The sequence below is a fragment of the Ictalurus furcatus genome, chromosome 10, assembly GCF_023375685.1.
Source record: "Ictalurus furcatus strain D&B chromosome 10, Billie_1.0, whole genome shotgun sequence".
Taxonomy (NCBI): domain Eukaryota; kingdom Metazoa; phylum Chordata; class Actinopteri; order Siluriformes; family Ictaluridae; genus Ictalurus; species Ictalurus furcatus.
In genome coordinates, this window is record NC_071264.1 from 18,058,027 (window position 1) to 18,078,148 (window position 20,122).

A 20,122-nucleotide genomic window follows, 5' to 3' on the forward strand; every position below is an offset into this window, starting at 1 on the left:
TGTCCCTTCGAACTACTTCTCTCAGCTACTTTCTGTTGGTTTATAGGACGATTACTCCGAGTCGCCCCCTTTCGTTTCAAAGAATATTACAACCACGAGCGCGTCAAGCATAAACGCCTCATCCGTTTGTGGAGGTGCGCGCGCAGTCAGTGGAGGCTCGCGCTGCGGAGCCAGGCGGAAGTATAAACAAGGCTTTAGCTACATGAGGATGAAGTTAATAAGTTTTCTTTTAGGAAATCTGTCCATATTCTTTTGCACTACACACGCATCGTCACGCGCTAATTATTAGGATAAAACACACGCACACTGATGTTGATGTGCTGCTGACAGGTCAGCGAGGGGGAGGGAATTATTATTATATTTTTTATATCATTTTTTTATTATTATTGTTATGCGTGTCTGTGTTATTATTTCAGACATCAGATATTTATCATATATATTAAATGTTTTATACACATTTGAACCTTTTAGAAATGTTTGAAGGATTGTTACACCCGCCCGTGCTCTCTCTCCCCTGCACCCCCCAATAATGTTGAAATTCTTTTATTTAGATTACTTTCTAATTTTGTCTTGATTTAAATCTAAATTTACTTTGTAATAGATGTCTGAGTAGGTTTTTAGTTTAAACCGAAGAAAAGAGGTGACCGTGGGCTTATCTAAAATATAGCACCAACCAAGAAATTAACATTAGAATCGCTAAACACATCAAAAATATTTCAATGTAAACATGTTTAATGTCTTTCAGAGAGGAGATTTTCTGTAAATGAAGTTTTCCCTCTTTCTTTAAAATGCTAGAACTTTACTTCAGTTGGAAAAACATGAAATACGAAGCATAATTTATTATATAATAGAACTAAATGTGGTCATTTGAAGGGTTTGCCCAGGCTGATACACAGATTTACTGCAAGAAAATAAAAAGAGATCAGTTTTAATAAATAAGAAATAAAAATAGATGATGCGTTGGCCGGGAATCGAACCCGGGTCAACTGCTTGGAAGGCAGCTATGCTAACCACTATACCACCAACGCTTACAGGAAACGCATCCTGATACCTTTCTAAAAATCAAACTCTTCACACTTGATCGTAAAACGTAAAATATAAAATGTAAAATGTTAATAAATAACGTCGGATGTTCATTTTCTGTTCAATCTGCCGCATTGTTAAACTTTTACAACTTAAACCTCCCCCAAAAAAGTAACGATTTCGGACGCACCCCTCTACATCGAATGATGTTGACGTCATCACGTACACCCACCCGTATCGTGTGATGTTACGCCAAAACGTCACGGCGTATAGCTCGTGTTTTTTTGCCAAGATGGCGGCGGTGTGTCCGACTGAATGGGCGACGCGAGGTGTAAAACTGTAAAAAAAAAAAAAAATGTTCGCCGCACGTTTACAGGATCCTTCTTTTTAATGTATTCTCATTAAAACCGTGAAAAAAAAACTGAAATCAACTAGGATGGTTATATCATGACACAGAGCAAAAAGAAGAAACGGGTGAATCGCAGTCTCCTGCTGGCCAAGAAAATCATCATCAAGGATGGCGGAACGGTGAGTTCACTAAATAATACAAAAATAAACTCAGTATAATATCTCACGACACAGAGTCTCGTCTTTCTACTTATTTATTTAATTGTTAAGCGATACATACCTGTCGCACTCTGAATGTTATCAGCTTAAGAAGTTAGTAATGGCAACTTCCTCTGTTTTGACAAAGCAGCATCGTTCACCTGTACTGCTAATTCATTAAAATGAACGACATTACATAATTTTTATTATATACATTGTAAATACTGTCATCATATTACTGTCAATAGTAATCATATTAGTGTTATTATTTTAGTATTTATTGCATTAGTATAATCACACACAATGATGAGCATAAATGTATTAGTAATAAAACAGACTGTAGTTATACGTGAAGATATTTTCAAATGCACACTATGGATCTACATATTACTACCCACTATAATAGGCCACTATAGTAGGAACACCTATGTGACAATCCCAGGAGATGAGCAGTTTTGTAAATATTTAACCATACTGTCTGGCACCAACAACCATTTTACCCCCATTCTGAGAACATTATATGTGAACCCCATATTTGAACATTAACTGAAGCTCTTGACCTGTGTCTGCCTGATTTTCTACTTTGAGCTGCTGCTGCATGATTTGCTGATTAGATAATTGCATGAATGAACAGGTGCACAGGTGTTCTTATTAAAGTGGCCAGTGAGTGTATATATACAGCTAACAAAGCAAAACAGTAATGTGTTCTAAAATAAAATATATCTACAAAAAAACCCTCAATACTCTCAAAATATGTATACAGTTGCAATCAAAATTATTCAACCCCATTGCAAATCCGGTTTATACTTTCAGCTGTTTGCAATGAACAAATCAAAGAAAAGCAATTGAAATAGTTCAACATAACGGATCCTTCAAGTGGTTTCCTCAAATTTAACTGAAATGCAACTTATAATGACTTGTCCAGTTTCAAAATTATTCAACCCCCTGAATAGAATCCCTCACAACAGCACAAATATGCAAAACAGTTGTTGTCTCAAGCACACCGTATGCAACTAATTGAGGTCTTCATTAGTTGCACCAGGTGTGCTTGAGCTGGAACACATGAAATACCTGAACTGGCTAGGGGCAGAAATGCAAGAAATATCTGGATGGGGCAGAAAAACTAAGCTATCAATGGTTGCAACCAGATTTCTGAGAAGGCAAGTTGTGAAAAACCCTCGATTGACTGTGAACGACCTGCAGCAAGACTTGGTGGCAACAGGCGTGGAGGTGTCAGTGAGCGCAGTAAGGAGTGTACTAAATGCAGAAGGTTTCCATGCCAGATCTCCAAGACGTACACCACTACTGACCCAAAAGCACAAGAAAAGCCTGAGTCAAAATCATATGAATAAGCCACAAAAGTTTTGGGATTCTGTTCTGTGGACTGATGAAACAAAACTGGAACATTTTGGCACCATGACTCAGTGGTATGTCTGGAAAAAGAAGAATGAAGAAAAAACACAATGTTCACAGTCAAGCATGGTGGTGGCTCTGGGGCTGCTTTGCATCCTCTGGCACTGGAAACCTGCAGCGTGTGGAAGGCAAGATGGATTCATTGAAGTATCAGGAAATCCCAGGAGAAAACGTCATGCCGTCTGTGAGGAAGCTGAAGCTTGGGCGTCAGTGGATCTTCCAACAGACAAGGATCCCTAGCATACCTCAAATTCCACCAAGGCTCGGTTGCAGAAGAAGTCCTGGAAGATTCTACAGGGCCATCACAGTCACCTGACTTGTACCCCATAGAAAATCTCTGGTGGGGTTTGAAGAAAGCGGTTACAGCACACAAACCCAAGAATATTATTGAACTGGAGGGCATTGCTCATGAGCAATAGGCTAAGATTCCTCAGGAACGCTGCCAGAAGCTGGTGTTTGGCTTCGCATCTCGTTTGCAGCAGGTCATAACAGCAAAAGCGTGCTCTACTAAATACTAAAGATGCTTGCCATGAAGGGGTTGAATAATTTTGAAACTGGAGAAGTCATAAGTTTCAGTTGAATTTGGGGAAACCACTTGAAGCATTTGTTGTGTTGAACTATTTTAATAGCTTTTGTTTGATTTGTTCATTGCAAACAGCTGAAAGTCTGTAAATTTTGACAATAAACCTGTAATTTGCACTGGGGGTTGAATAATGTTGATTGCAACTGTGTATATATACAAAAAAATCTTAACATTTGTTACAGGCACTGGTAAACCTACACATGACACTAGTGAGATTGTGATATTAAACATCATCTGTTTAAGTTCCTGCTTTTTGACACTAGCGCAATCAGTGAAACTCAGCACCATGAACTTGGATGGAAAAACATTTTTCATTTGAGTATTGCAAATGAAATGAAAGTGATAAAGATGTGCTCATGAAATAATGTGACTGCATTCTAGGCTAACTGTCAAAATAAATCATAGTTTTTATGATGAAATAATGCAGAAAAAAATGATAAAGCAAGTTGAGTGATGAAGCAGAGTTACTGTTACCACCTTGAAGCTGATTAATTTCCCAGAAACTACACATTTGGAAGTGTTTATCCTTAATAAACCATAGCAAAATTGCCAATTATGGCAAGTTATTTCCTCTTATCACTTATGTTACAGCAGCTATAAACAGCCATTCCCACACCAGTGTCTGTCTCTCTCTCTCTCTCTCTCTCTCTCTCTCTCTCTCTCTCTCTCTCTCTCTCCCTCCCCCCCTCTCTCTCCCTCTCTTTTTACAAATGAATAAGACAACAGCAGCTTGTGTTACAGAGAATAATATTAGGGGATAATGCTTGCATTACTTGGGCAACATTTGGCTGCTTTGCAAAAGTAATAATAACTTCAGTGTTGCTTAATTGGTTTTGATGGTTTCCAAAGGTGGATTTGGAAGCAACAAATAAATAAAAAAATAACATTTTAATTCACATTTTCATGCGTGATTGTTTGGGAGCTCTCATATAAGTAATCCATAGTGACTTGAACCTTATAAAGACATTTTGCAAGTCATCCAAGGACCTTCACCAGTTACTGAATGATGGGAAAATAGCCACTGTTTAAAACAGTGCGTGTAAGTCACTCTGGTGAATGTTTCACGATGGCATGTAGATAGATTTGTCTCGGAGATGATTTATTTCAGCATACCCATTTACACGGTTTAAAATTTTGGTCTTTGATCTTAGACTTAATCCATGGATCCAAATTCAATTTGGATTCAATTCACCATTGGTAGTTTTTGGTGGTTTGTTCCTCAAGGATGCCAAACCCTTCCTCAAGGACTGGCTTTTCACCTACCATTCATTTATTCTTTCTTTTTTTTTACATCTCTATTTTTTTGTACTTAAAATATTTGTGGTCTTGTTTTTCCCCCTATTTCCAGCCTTATCCGCTCCTTTTTCAAACCTGTTTATTTTTGTGTAGTGAATGTCGTGATGAGATGAATTTCACCTCATGTTCTTATGAAATGGTTGTTTTGTTTCACACACATACATGCCTGTGTGTATATGATGTAACTCTGATTCAGTTTTGTTGTCTCATGGATATCTACAGGTTTCTGTCTGAGTGTGTCACTAGTACTAAATTTCCTCCTGAGCTTTCAGATATGATATCCTTCCTTCCATTTTTTTTTTCAGAACATCAGGAACTTTTTCTCTGTACTTTATGCACACACATGATAGAACTATGGCTAATGTATGTTTAGTCAGAGGCGGCATAACATTTATAGATAGGGGTTGTCAGCTGGTATATTGCAAAGTATTTCAGAAGAGCAGACCAAGTAATTGGGAAGAAATAGCGTAGAAGAGCTGACAAAACATTAAAAAAAAAAAAAAAAAACTGTGTAGTTTGCGACTCCAGAACCAGGTCATCTTCTGTAGTAGATCCACTATTGTAACCAGTCACCTGCATTAATGTCAATTATTTATGTAAAAACTTTTTTCACTTTTATACAAAATCTAATTGTCAACTTGGATCACACTTTAAAAAAAACTGTTTGTACTTTGCATTTGGAGAATCAGAGAATCTTTTTTTAGCTTTTCACCTACCATTCATTTATTCTTTGTTTTTTGTATTTAAAATATTTCTTGGGACGTCATGGTCGTCACACGGTTCTGAGATATCTTTTTTGATAGTTTTTTTTAATTATTATTATTCCTTTGACTAAATTTAATTATAAACTGATTGGAATCAGCTTTTAAAATGTTGTACTTAATCATAACATCTCTGAGGAAAGATTGTCCAATGAGGTCCAAAAAAAGAAAAATCTCGGTAGTGTGTCCGTGTGCAGAGCTGCTTAGCCAAAACTAGCCTGGTGTTTGGTTTAGTTATGGTCAGTAATACTAGGGATGCTCCTATCGATAATCACATTCTATGACTCGATCGGTAGTCTCTAAATTTGGCCGATCTCACGAACCCATCACAATTTGATGACGTAAAACGTGAGGATGTAAAACACATGATGACATTAAACTTTAGCACTCCAGTCATGTCATCAGCAGTGTGGAATTATCATGAGGTCTCAAGAAATAATGGAAAATTTGCCATATGGCATGTATTTTTAAAATGTTCATTATAAAATGAATATTTGTTGTGTTTATCTATTTGATTCTCAGTTAAAACAACAATCTACAACATTACTGTAAATAATATAACCAAGGCAACATCTGTGGTATTACTTTATCTGGGGGAAAGAAGGTTAACAGTGACGGTCAACCGAAAGCTTACATATCACTTATATAAAGCTTGAACGATCAGGATTAGTATCAGCTAATTGTGATGACAAGAAATTGGTATCAGTAATACTGTGGTGTTCTGTGTGTTTGATATCCGTCATAGAAGATAAAGTTACAGGGCTTTCCCTAGGTTTTCAGAGGGTTTAGGTGCTGTCTGGGTTCCAGGGGGTGGTGGATGTTGGGTGTTTGAAATTATTCAAAGGAAATTAAGTTATTTTAATTTGTTGTTGTTTTTTCATGTTGTTTTTGACCATTATCCTTACCATATTTGTGAAAGAAAGATAGGAACACTTATTGTACTTATAGTCAAAAGTCTATTAATTTCACCAAAAGACATGTTTAAGATTTAATGAAAATATATGTGGATTACCTTAACTTGTACACTTAGGAAGAATAAACATGTTGAAATACACATGCAATTTTTATTTGTATTTTTTTTTAAATGTATCCAAAGGACAAGATGAAGACAAACAGAGAATTTCTTGATTTATAACAGCCCTCATTGTTGAGGCTTGTAACTTGCTTATCCAAGTCGATGGTTGTACCTACCATCCCCAGTTGACGGTACAGAGAAATAGCCAATCAGCTGTTTAATTATCTTGGCGATGAGCATCAGTCGCACAACAATCACACAAACATTCATCCAAACACTGGTTGTCGCTTGGCAGCTCATTCCTGTTGCTGGCTAACCTTTCCGTTTAAGGTCAAGCCACCTCTCAGTTTTTTGGGGGGTGGTTAGCACATGGAGCATAGAAATGGATTAAACACAGTCAAACAGGTTTCAGTGCAGTCTCGTCCCTGTGCTGGGAAACAGAGTATAGGTGTAGTAAATGCACATTGCCTTTTCAGCCATAACCATGTTATTTTACAGCCTGCTAGAAACGAGGTGGTGGTCTCTGTAGATAAAGCAGACTTGTTGCAAAATCGAGTTTGTTTCCTTTTACATACAGTTGCTGTGGTGATTATCTTCACTTCTGTTAATTCTGTCAGGGCTCTCTCTCTCTCTCTCACACACACACACACACATGTTTATAAAACTTCAGAGGACCTTCAAACTAGATTCACTGGATAATTTTCAACCTAGAAATGTATTGCAACCTAGAAATATTTGTGCACCCTCACAAGCACTTTTATTATTATTGAACCACACACCACTGTTGAATTCTCAATTCTGATTGGTCAGAAGGTTTTGATTAATTTTCTGTGACATCGCTGACTGTAGTTCCAGCCTTAATTCAAATCACAGGTTAATATTACTGCGCTTGTTCTAATACGTTATTGTTTATATATTAACAGCTCAGCAACAACTACTTGGAATGCAGTATACTCTACAATAATGTATTTTAAAATGTGTGTAATCACCGATATGGTGAATTTTTGCAAGATGTTCATTTAAGATTGATAGAATGAGTCTCACGAGGTGTCAGAGGTGAAGCGGTAACTTTAAGTTTTCTGGCATCTTTAGGATGGAGTTGCTTTACGCTTTGTGTTTTGTGGTGTTCACTTTATGAAAGGAGAAAAAAAGAGAGGCTGGTTTATAGCTATATTTGAGAAGAGGAACTTGTTTCTGGACGGTCCACAACATTGATGTGACTATAAATGGATAAATAGTATGATGCATCATTGTTTAATCAATAAAAATATAATCATTGGCAAATTGCTGTGGTATAAGTGGAATAAAACACATGAGAACCTGCTTTTATCTGAAATGAGTCAAGTTTGTAGTAGTAACAGTTAACCCAGTTGTTGATTATTTTCCTATAACAGCACACCCTGAAATGTTTTTTTTTTTTTTTTGCTACCAGGTATTTAACAGTTGTATGTGTGTCTCCTCACAGCCGCAGGGTTTTGGGTCCCCCAGTGTTTACCATGCTGTCATAGTCATATTTTTGGAGTTCTTCGCTTGGGGATTGTTGACTGCACCCACACTAGTGGTAAGTCAGGATGTGGTACTTATGTTTTTTATCATAGTGACTACAAAATATATCTGAACTTAAGTGATCTATGAAAATAAATATTATGCATAATAGTCAAACTATTAAAAACATTTCAGTGGAGTTGGGCATACAGCTTTATTTAAAAATGTGAAATGTAATTACTTTGTTCTGGAAATGACTTAATCACCCAAAACAAAAAATGTGCTGTGAAAGAAAAAGATTTTTTTTTTAAATGAAAAAATGGTTTGGTGACAATTTCTGCAAAAAATTTTCTTTTACTTTTTATATTAAATCTATCTTTTGTTTGTGTGTGTGTTACAGTTTAAAAGATAAAGATTAGCATCAGCTACTTCTAGACAGTAAATATTTATTTTAAAAAATGAAAAATATTATCTTTTTATTTATTATTTATTTTTTAAATATTTATTTATTAATATTTATTTTTTATATTTATTTATTAAAGCGTCTGTTAAATGAATAAATGTAATGTATTATATATTATAAATAAAAAGATATATTATCAGTTATATCACCCATTGCTTTGGCATTTCTGAAGTTTGGTTCCAGAAAACAAAGGCGATGCAACATTAATTCAGTAGAAAATAAAAGTAAACCAAATAGCAAGCAAATCAAAAGAATGAATTTTATTCTGATTCAGATTAAGCAAAAGTTCTAAAGGGTGTCAAAGTGCTCTTGAAATGCAAACAGCTCTTGGTGTTGGTTTGGTTTTTGTACCCGAGTGTATTTTCTTGTAAAGCCCCATACTGTGCTAAATCATAATCCATGTTGATCCTTATTATTGTTTTTGATTGTCCAGGTTCTTCATGAAACATTTCCGAAGCACACGTTTTTGATGAATGGCCTCATACAGGGAGTAAAGGTGCAATATTTAATCTGTTGACTGACTGATTGATTGATGGATTGTAAATAAAACATGACTGGAGTAGTAAACACTTGATTCTTGATGGTCACAGGGTTTGCTGTCGTTTCTGAGCGCCCCTCTGATCGGCGCTCTGTCTGATGTCTGGGGCAGGAAGTCATTTCTCCTCCTCACCGTTTTCTTCACGTGTGCTCCCATCCCTCTTATGAGGATTAGCCCATGGTATGTCAGCAGCGTTCACTACTGTTTCCACTCTGTTTCAGTCCCAGTACTGTTTCATGGCCCTTTCCATTTATTTAACATCAGCATAGACTTCAAGATTATTTAGATATAATTTAGTTGAAAAAATGGGCAGATGAAGCTGTTTATAAGTGCAAACACATTTGACAAATTATTTAGGTAGGATTAGAAGGTTCACTCCAAGTCAGAATTATAGTAATTACAAGATGACGACTTGGACATTAACCTCAGAGCTGGTTATTTCTTCAAACTGGGAAATCCGTCATTTCTATGGTGACATTGACACTTAAGATAATTAGCAGTTAGCTAAACCATATTTTAATGTCTTTCAGTGGTTCAATTAAGTTAAATCCTATTATTATGCTCATAATGTCCTTTTTTAGGAGTATTTGTTTACAACATGACATCACACACTATGGGGTTTTGAACTTCCAAAAGATTTCATCGTCTCCAACTGCTACTTATGATTTTAGTATCTACAAGTTTATAATTATTGTTATTTAGACATGACTTTAGTGTATTATTAGCTACCAAGCCAGATATTAAAAAATCTATTTGACTCTGTAAAGAGTGAATATCATGATCATGCGTCAGTCATGTTTATTTATACCACAGAGATGTTAAATTCTCAAATCTGATTGGTCAGAAGGTATTTATTTATTTCACAGAAACAATAATGCATAATTGTTTCTGTAGTAACAGCTCAGTCACAGGGACTTGTACATCTGATGGTCCACATAAACCGAATGATTAATGCTGCATTCGACTTAGAAATCCCAGTCTCCAACCAGGAAAAGCCAAAGAAACACCCCCTCAACTTAAGGTAGTCTTCTGAACTAAGAGCTCTTCCCAGTTTTTGGAATGATGTTAAAACGACATGACTCTGCAAAGCATCAGAAGTAAACAAAGTAGAACTTCTTACCTTTAAATGAGTTACACTGTGTATATACAAGTATATACTGTGTATACATTTGCTTTAGATTAATCAACATACAGACATATTTACTTGTTAAATCTATAGACTGACTAAACAGTTAGTTGTTTTGAGGAGGTAAATCTATATCACTCATCATACTTAGCTGGTTAATTTGTTACTGATAAAAGATGAACATAGAGGCGTCCATGTTTTTTCCCCCACTTTGTATGTTGAAAGCGTTGAGGTAAAAAAGAAATGAAGTCATTCTGGCCTGCAAATTATCACTTATGAGGTAAGCCAAATACGGCATAAAAATGTATGTAATCATTGATATGGCCATGTTTTCTGTAAGGTGATTGTTTAGCATTTATGAAAGGAGTCTCCAGTATCAGTGCTTTGTAGCCGTCAGAGGTAAAGCTGTAACTTTTAGTTTTCCCACATCTCCAGGACACTGCAGTTTATACTTTGCAGTGTCCCGGTAACTTGACAAGAAGAATAAAACCTTTTGGGTGGTAACAGTAACTCCATTTCATCACACCACCTGTCACTGTTTATTTTTCAATAAGCACACAACACGCTACACTTTCCTAGGTACCCTAATGTCTCATTTTTAATCATTGTAACTGATGAGATGTTAAAAATGTTCTTTTACTTTTTCTTTTTTTGTACCCGTTGTTTAATTTTTCATCTTTTTCTTCATTGGACATCAGTGTTTAACTTCTCATACTGTATTCTGTATTACTGTATTATTAAAAATTATTTTAAGTATTGCAACATGATATCTTTGATATCAGTGACTGGCACACTGTGGTGATGTTGAGAAGCCATGCATTAAGATCAGTACGGGAACAAATTTCTTTGCGAATGAGTGATTTTAATTTGAATATGCGGATTTAATTAGACACGGATTCATGTTTGGTTGTACTGTAATTCTGACCTTTGCTTCTGTTTCAGGTGGTATTTTGCGGTTATTTCTGTGTCGGGGGTGTTTGCTGTGACGTTCTCAGTGGTTTTTGCATATGTGGCCGACATCACACAGGAGCATGAACGCAGCATGGCATACGGCCTGGTGTGTACCATTATTACAAATATTCATGTTAAATATACAATGGGGATGAATGGAAATAAAATTTGTTCTGTAATATATCGTTTGTTATGCCAGACTGCATTTACTGATACTATGTTAATTCAAAAAAATTTTTTAGTGAGCCAGTTATACAGAAATCTGTTAGTATTTAATTAGTATTCCAGCTCCAGTGTATGCCATATTAAGTGTAAATAAGCTATATATCTGCTTATTCAGTTAGCCTCCCAGGACTTTTACTATATTTCCATATATTTTATCTTTGTTTGTTTGTTTTCTAATGTAATATTTCCTACTTTAATGTTGTCTTCCAATGGTTCCCATTAGGTTTCAGCCACGTTTGCGGCAAGCCTGGTGACCAGCCCAGCCATTGGTGCCTACCTCAGCCGAGCGTACGGAGACAGTCTGGTAGTAGTTTTAGCATCAGCGATCGCCATGCTGGACATCTGCTTCATCCTGGTGGCCGTTCCTGAATCGCTGCCCGAGAAAATGAGACCGGCGTCATGGGGAGCGCCGATCTCCTGGGAACAGGCTGACCCCTTTTCAGTGAGTGTGCTTTTCTGTGTTGTAATTTGTCGTGCTTTAAGGGTTTCGGGGATTTTGAGGATTTTGCAGCAGAGTAGAATGGACATTTTGTTGGTATAGTTGATTTGGTGTGGTCACAGCAAAATTTGAAACTGCTTGGAGGAAGAACATATGTGCACAAAGGACCACAACACAGTTCTAGATGAATGGGTGGATGGCTTTACAGACGGATGAATGGATGTTTGGGTGGACAGATAAATGGCTGGTTGGACAGCTGGACGGACGAATGGTTAGATGGACGGCAGATAAATGTATTTTTGGTTGGATGGACTGATTAGTAAATGTAGAGTGGATGGACAAATGAATGGATAGTTAGACTGACAGAAAAATGGATGTTTGAGGGACCGATGCATGGATGGTTGGACAAACGGATGGATGATTGTTGAGTGGATGGTTGGATATAGATTCATCCATATGATTGGATGGATGAATGGTCGGATGGATGAATGATTAAATAAATGTTTGATGGAAGCAATAATGTACAGATGGCAGAATGGATGGTTGAACTGACAGCTGAATGGATGGTTGGACAAATTAATCTACAGATTAATGGCTTGTTGGATAGATAGACAGATAAATGGACAGTTGGATGGATCAACGGATGTGTGGATCATTGGATGGACAAACGGATGGATATGAGGCTGGTTGGACGTATGGCTGAATTAATTGTTGAACCGACAGATGAATGAATAGTTGGATGAATGGGTAGTTGTACAAATGGATGGACAGATGAATGGCTGGCTGGACAGACTGATGAGTAAATGGATGGTCGGATGGACAGACCAATGAACGTATGGTTGGAGGGACCGACAGGACAGATGGACAAATGGATGGATGGATAGGATGAATACATAAATAAATTGATGATTAGGATGGCTGGAGGACTTGGTAGATTGACACATGGTGGAGACAAAAGAATGGATGGATGTTTGATAGAAGGATGGATGGACTGATAATGGATAGAGCCTAGGTTGAACAGGCAGATGTAAGAATGACATATAATGAAGATATATAACTAGATAGAAATGTATATAAATTGTGGTTGGTTAGTTAGACAGACAGACAGACAGACAGATGGATGGACGAATCCTTGTGCATGAAGTACAGATATAAAGGTAGTAAAATAGAAGATAAATACACTCTGATAACATAAGTGATCAATTGAGTCTATAGAGTTGTACTGTACTGTTGTGCAATACACATTCTAAAATAGCTCTAATGCTGGATAATGGGAACGGTGATGTATTGCGTATTCAAGATCTTGAAATATCACACACTCACGGAACATCCATCTGTTCTCCGTGAGTCACAATTAGCAGGTTTCAGCTCTCTGTGAGAGTAGAGCATGTTCAGCACAGTGGCTGTGTTAGTGTTATTGTTCTCTGTATAAAGAGAGATCAGCACAGAACGCAGTGTAAACAGGGGTATGCACAGGACTCGACCCTTACACCCCGATTTCCTCCAGAATATTATTAAAGCTGCCACTTCTGTGTGGACAGACTCGAGAAGCGGTAAAACGTCTAGGAGAAACGAGATTTACAAGACCTGCATTAAAATATTATATGTAAGGAATGAAACAGCTGCTGTAATAGTGATGTGATGAAGTGGAGTAACTTTTACCACCACAAAGTTACTGTTATTATAGAAACAATAACATATCATGAGCGCATTAATATAAACCTGTGATTTGCAGCAGCACAACGGTCAGAGCTGCTGTTATAGAAAATTAACACCTTCTGCCAATTTGAGAACTGTGTTATAAGCTCAGACATTTTTCCTGTGTTTGAGCCAAAGTAGTTCAGTAAGGTGTAGTGAATGCAGTGTAGAGTGATTATTTATTATTCTGGATTTGGAGTGCTGTTCAGAGGGCTCATAGGCAAGAGGTACCACACAATGATCTGTCTTTTCTGTTTAGTGCAAAAGACACCTTCAAGAACCAGAACGTCCAGTACATACTTCTCTCTCTCTCTCTCTCTCTCTCTCTCTCACTCTCACTCTCTCTCTCTCTCTCTCTAGTCGCTGAAGAAGGTGGGTCAGGACTCAACAGTGCTCCTCATCTGTATTACAGTATTCCTGTCGTACCTCCCCGAGGCTGGCCAGTACTCCAGCTTCTTTCTCTACCTGCGACAGGTCTGATTATGAAATCATTGTTATATGTATGTCATAAGTAAGGAATAAAACACTCTATGCCATGCTGTTACAGGAAAATAATTAATGACAGGCCGGTGTGATGAAACTGAGTTACTGTTAACACCCTGAAGTTAATTTTTTCTATTTTCCCTATGTTTTTTTTTCCCTCTTATATTACACCATTTGATCATTAATCACTTAATCAATTATTAATCACTTACTTTTATATGTAATTATATTTATAATTACATTTATTATATATAGTATTTGCTGCCAAAATCCAGCCAATAATGTTATTTACATTCTCTGGTCTACTCTGCCTATGCGTTTAACCAGAAACATGTATTTCATTTTTAAACATTTTCTAAAAATGATTCTATTTTGCGGTGGTTTTTTTTCCCCTCTTGTAGAATCATTGGATTTTTCTGTCTGTAAACAAACACAAGATATTTATTACAGCCTTTATCTTCTATAAGCCACATTCAAGATGATTAATTGATTTATTGTCAATTAATTTATAACTATAATTGACTGAGATTTTTTGTAGTCCTTCTTAAATGCATTTTTTTTTTTTGCAATTAAAAACTAAATGCATTTTTTCTGAGGTTTACTTTTGGGAAATGTTTAAAAATAGTTTAATTTGTAACTGTTATAAAGGCTAAATGGCAGTGCAGTCATGTAATCACACTAATGCTGTTTAAATTAACGTTTTGTAGCATTAGTGTTTGAATAAAGAATTAATTGTTAATTTTTTCTACAGATAATGGGCTTTTCATCAGAAAGTGTTGCTGCATTCATAGCTGTACTAGGATTACTTTCAATTGTTGCACAGGTTTGTGCTTTAATTATTCCAATTTTATACTCAACATATTTTTTTGAAGAATTAAAGCTCTGTGTGTTTGTGTTTAAAGCTCTGTGTGTTTGTGTTTTCTCCCCTTCAGACTGTAGTGTTAAGTTTACTGATGCGTTCCATCGGGAACAAGAACACGATCTTGCTGGGTTTGGGGTTCCAGATCCTACAGCTGGCATGGTACGGGTTCGGTTCAGAGCCGTGGTGAGTGAGAGGGCGGGGCTTATGGTCATGTGACTTTACAGAAGTGATTTTTGAGATGTTCTTTTGAGTGATTTTTTTTTTTACATCGTTCTTCTTTGTCTTGTTAGGATGATGTGGGCTGCAGGTGCCGTAGCGGCCATGTCCAGCATCACCTTCCCTGCTGTTAGTGCACTAGTGTCCCGCACTGCAGACCCAGACCAGCAAGGTGAGACTCTTGCTCTTAGATTTATCAGTATGGCAAAATGACAGTACATTTTATAGACCTAGGAAAACGATTACAATTTTTATCACAAGTAAATTAAGAATCTTTTATAGAGTCCTCGTGTTGTACAGACATGTCTGGCTTTTTAAGCTGAATTTTATTGAATGTTTTGATTAATATCTGCATTTTCAATTAAACTTGCCATTGTAGCTGGTATGGCAATAAACTCTAATACAAACACAGCACATTTATATAGGGCTTGTGAATATCATAATAAAACAGTAAAAAAATTTAATGCAGCTTTCCATGTTTTGCAAAGTGAAAACTCCTGTCTTGAAGATGTCGGAAAACTTAACGTTATAACTTTTACGAACAATTCATCACATAAAACGATTCCAAACTATTTTTAATCGGTTTATGTGGAGCGTCCGCCAAACATGTCCCCCGGCTGTTACTATAGAAACGATAGCATATTAGAACGAGCTGCTCTAGAAGATTAATCAACACCTTCTGACCAATCCGAATCCAGAATTCAACAGTGCTGTCATACGGGTAATTTTGGAAGTTTAACATGTGTGTGTTTGTGTTTACGTACAGGTGTGGGTCAGGGAATGATAACGGGGATCCGTGGTCTGTGTAATGGACTCGGTCCAGCTCTCTACGGCTTCATCTTCTACATCTTTCACGTGGAGCTGGATGAGGTTCCTGATGGAGGTGAAGATGTTGAGCGTCACACTCAGCTCCACCAGCAGGTCAGCCACTTCACACACTTTACACACTCCCTCACATCTAAAACTCATCTCTGTTCTGTTCTGTCTGGATTAAAGTCTAATAAACTAATGAGCAGTTACATCAATTGCATAATATAATTTTTTATGATTATACAGTTATGATTATTCCATGTCTGGAACACTTTTAAACTTGCACCTTTTAATCATTCATTCATTCATTCATTCATTTATTTATTAATTACTATGCTGATTTTCTCACTCCGTCACCTTCCAGAGTGCTATAATTCCTGGTCCTCCGTTTCTTTTCGGAGCGTGCTCGGTGCTGTTGGCACTGCTTGTGGCTTTGTTCATCCCTGAACACACACAGGTGGGTAGCCGAGCGGGCAGCTGGAAGAAACACGCCTCGGCTCACGGGCACCAGCACAGCGCTCAGCCTCCAGAAGCCAAGGAGCCACTGCTGCAGGACACCAACGTGTGAAAGAAAACCCTGAACCAGAGACGTGACAAATGCCAATCTATATCAAACCCAGAGCTTTTTAAAAAACATGAACAAACAAGCAAAAAAAAACCCCAAAAAAACTTTAAAAAACAAAAACTGTGTACATAGAGGAACATATGTTTAATGACGGTTCTGTCCAGTGGCACTGTTGCAGTGGCTTGTATTTATTCGTTTTATAGTTCTTTATCTTTTGCTGGTTTTTTCGTTTCTTTTTTTCTTCTTCTTAAAATTGCATTCCCATTTAAGACAGGGCTCACTCAGGGACCCGAAGCTCAGCCAGGAGCATTTCTGAACACAGCATGCTAACCCATACTCACCCCACATTAATGGAATAGTCCAGTGAAGGAAAAAAAAGTCACATGTACCCAGTGTTTCTCTCTGTGCGCTTTCGCACCCATTAGTCTGTTTATGGAGTTTGAATCAGAGTGTAATTGATCCTTTTGGTTCATTTGCTATTTGGTTTGGTTTGCACATAATTAAATGAACCAAATAGCAAAAAAAATGCTGTCTGAAATGTAAGTAGGGCTGAGAACATCCTCATAAAACCCTTTCACTTGTCCTTTAGGAAATACCATGATGGAAAATGAAACCATTATGAAATCCGTGTATAAATCACAAAAATCGCCTGAGCATGGCCAACACGGAGCCAGTGCTGAATAAATTATTCGATAATTATACAGCAAAAATAACCAATATAATATATTTCTCTTTTTGTTTGTTTCGTCAGTCTTACAGTTCTGTCCTTTTGGCTCAGACTAGCAGCTCACATCTATAGAAAAAAAAAATAGCTGCAACCCAAAATCAGCAAGTTTGATTCAGAATCGAATTGCTTTCTCACTCAAGTTCAGCTGGAAGTGGACTGAACATCCCGCTTAAACGCTTGGACAGAGCGATCGCCGTGTTCTCACCTGCCTAAAGAACCGCACCGAGGGGAGAACACACTAAAGACTGCATATATGAAATATCTGTCAGTTGTTTAGGTGTCTTGAACTTTCCATCATTCCAGATTCATTAGTCATTTTGCACATCTGTCCTGGTTATTGTCAGGGGAAAAAAGAAGGCTGTTTTTGTGTATTTTTGAGTGCTAACTTGTCCTCTTAAAATGTACCCCACATTAAAAAAAACGCACAACAGTTGGCAGATTGAAGATGACCGGAATCAAACTGTCTTAAATCATGTCTGGGTGTGGTTTGAGGCGAATATTTACGCACGAGGTTTTTGGTGGTGATTCATTAAATGATGGCTACATCATCCTTTTAAACTCGAGCAACAAACACGTCTTCTCTGATCGACTATATTAGATGTTAGATTTATTTTGGGGGGTTTCTTTTGGGACAAATATTTCCTTTAATGTGTGGTCAACAGATCAGCCATTTTGATGCCTATATATTTCCTTACACGGCTTTTCCAGCTTGGCTTCAGTGTGAAACAGAAGCTTCTGCATCTTCAGTTTCATTTTACAGATCCATTATCTACACAGACGATGTGTAGTAGACATACCACTTCAGAGTTATTGGTGCCTTCACTCACTACCCCCTAACTCCGAATCCCACACACACTGCACGTTTTGTTTCTCCTGTTATAATCTTGATTGAACTCACCCAGTGATGAGAACAGTTCAGTGTCTCAGAGCAGGAAATACTAGCATGCAGAGCTTTAGGAATGTTCTGGACGGGACCGGTGTGTGTATGTAGGAAGTGTGCGCATTTAGAAGGAGCAGGAGCTCGGTGAGGAGAGGAACTTCAGTGGCCTTGTATACTTTTCAGGTCTTTTTTATTTTATTTTATTTTTTTTAATAGACAAAACCATTTTGACCAAATAAAGTAGAAGTTTTTATTGAATGATTGTGTGAATTAGCCGTGTTCTGGTTATTTATGATTTCCGCATGCTTTTTTCTATGTTCTCTCGTCATGTTTTGCTGCCTTTTTATTATTAATTTTAACATACAGTAAAACTGTAAACAGCTAAGCGTGTAAATATGACATGACATATACTAAAACATTTCAATAAAAGTATTTTTGACATTCAAAGTTGAATTTGCTAATGTTGTTGTCTTTTTTCTATGATTGATTGTTTTTGCCTCTCAGTCCCAGTGAAGAAGGTGTGGCCTATGTGTAAGTCCCAGTAAAGGAGACATGGCTTCTGACTTTCAGTCCTATTGAAGCAGGTGTAGCCTGTGTGTCAGTCCCAGTGATGGAATCATGGCTTCTGGCATTCACTCCTAATGAAGGAGGTATTGCCTCTGTGTCTATCTCAATGAAAGAGGTGTGGCCTGTGTGTCTGTCAGTCTGAGTGAAGGTGGGGCCTGTGTATCAGTCCCAGTAAGGGAGGCTTGGCATATGGCAGATACTCCTGATATTGGAAGTATGGCTATTGGCCAACACTCCTAATGAAAGAGGCCTATGTGTCTGTCGCACTAAGGATGCGTTTCCTATGTTTTAGTTAGTCTGCGTTCAAGCCATGTCGGAATTAACGTAATTACTAGATGACAACCCGGTTCTACTCTGAGCTGTTCATGTCCTCGGACTCGGAATTAAATGGATTTGTGAGATGCTGTAGACAACTGCAAAATTACATTAAACTGTATTGTTTTTCCATTTATTTTCAGATTAATCTTTCATTATTAAGACATTAATAATTGGGCAATTTATTGTATACAAATTATTACACAGAAATATGAGCTAACTACTTAACTACATTTTAGAAAACTCCTAGTTTTCCAAGTTGTAAAAAGCGTAAGAACTCGTAAGTACAAGATGGATTCTCCTAATTATGGTAATTACAGCATGGTGTGAAGGTGAAGGTGTGACCTCTGTGTCATTCCATATGAAGGAGGCGTGGCTTCTGCGTGACACGCCCACTGAAGGTAGCGTGGCCTTTGCCAGTTCCAGTAAAAGAGCCGTAGCTTCTGGCGATCACTGCAATTAAAGGAGGCATAAGGTGTGCTCGACTTCGGGTGTAGCTGGATGTAACCGATCGGCGAGAGTTTCCGCTTGCAGTCGGGGGAGGAGCTGAAAATGGAGCCGGCGAGTCAGACACTTTCTGCTTCCCGTAGTGAAGCTCGCGCGGTGTTTGCTGTCTTTACTGCAGAGGAAGTGGATTAGATGTACTATTTCTCAGATAAACAGACGTCTGAATTTTACATGTAGCAACCAGAAACACTTTTTACTGAATAGGTTAAGTTAATACACTGCCTGTATGTACAAGAACATAAGACTGTATTATTTAAAAAAAAACAACAACAACAACAAAAAAAACAATAAAGTGGGTCTGTATTTTTTTTTTAGCAGTTTTATATTGATAGACATGACACAATATAAGATTAAGATTACATGAAAAGGGTTTTTACTCATGAAATGTGGATTTGTGAGCCTTAGTGGAACTGAAGGTGTCGGAATAAACATAAAGCATGTCATAGTTGTCTGGCCAATCGTGAAATAGCCGTGTCGTCATCAGAGCTCGTGATGCGCTGGCTGAGGGAGCTATCGCTGTACTTCGATGACATACGTCACAGTGACGTGGCATCAGCGCCGTCTCAAGTCGTCCGCCGATCGGTCAGGGCGGTACAGCATTAAGTCGAACACACCTGTAGCCTCTGCT

General features: G+C 37.5%; 1 protein-coding gene and 1 non-coding gene across 2 annotated transcripts; one reads left to right on the forward strand and one right to left on the reverse strand.

The window, feature by feature from the left end:
* Positions 1-956: 956 nt before the first annotated feature.
* On the reverse strand, positions 957-1,028 carry trnag-ucc (transfer RNA glycine (anticodon UCC)). Its single transcript has one exon. It is a non-coding gene; the product is annotated as a tRNA-Gly (tRNA).
* Positions 1,029-1,325: 297 nt separating this feature from the next.
* On the forward strand, positions 1,326-18,993 carry mfsd14a1 (major facilitator superfamily domain containing 14A 1). Its single transcript, XM_053634688.1, has 12 exons — positions 1,326-1,551; positions 8,103-8,198; positions 9,019-9,081; positions 9,176-9,303; positions 11,192-11,306; positions 11,649-11,867; positions 13,923-14,036; positions 14,797-14,868; positions 14,978-15,090; positions 15,198-15,295; positions 15,890-16,044; positions 16,298-18,993. The coding sequence occupies exons 1-12, from the start codon at positions 1,471-1,473 to the stop codon at positions 16,499-16,501; spliced, it is 1,458 nt and encodes a 485-aa protein (XP_053490663.1). The 5' UTR covers positions 1,326-1,470; the 3' UTR covers positions 16,502-18,993.
* The last annotated feature ends 1,129 nt before the right edge of the window (positions 18,994-20,122 follow it).

Coding starts and splice junctions, on each gene's coding strand:
- mfsd14a1 (XM_053634688.1), top strand. CDS start 1,471: ATGACACAGAGCAAAAAGAAGAAACGGGTGAATCGCAGTCTCCTGCTG. Junction 9,082..9,175: donor GCCTCATACAGGGAGTAAAG/GTGCAATATTTA, acceptor TGATGGTCACAG/GGTTTGCTGTCGTTTCTGAG. Junction 16,045..16,297: donor ACACTCAGCTCCACCAGCAG/GTCAGCCACTTC, acceptor GTCACCTTCCAG/AGTGCTATAATTCCTGGTCC.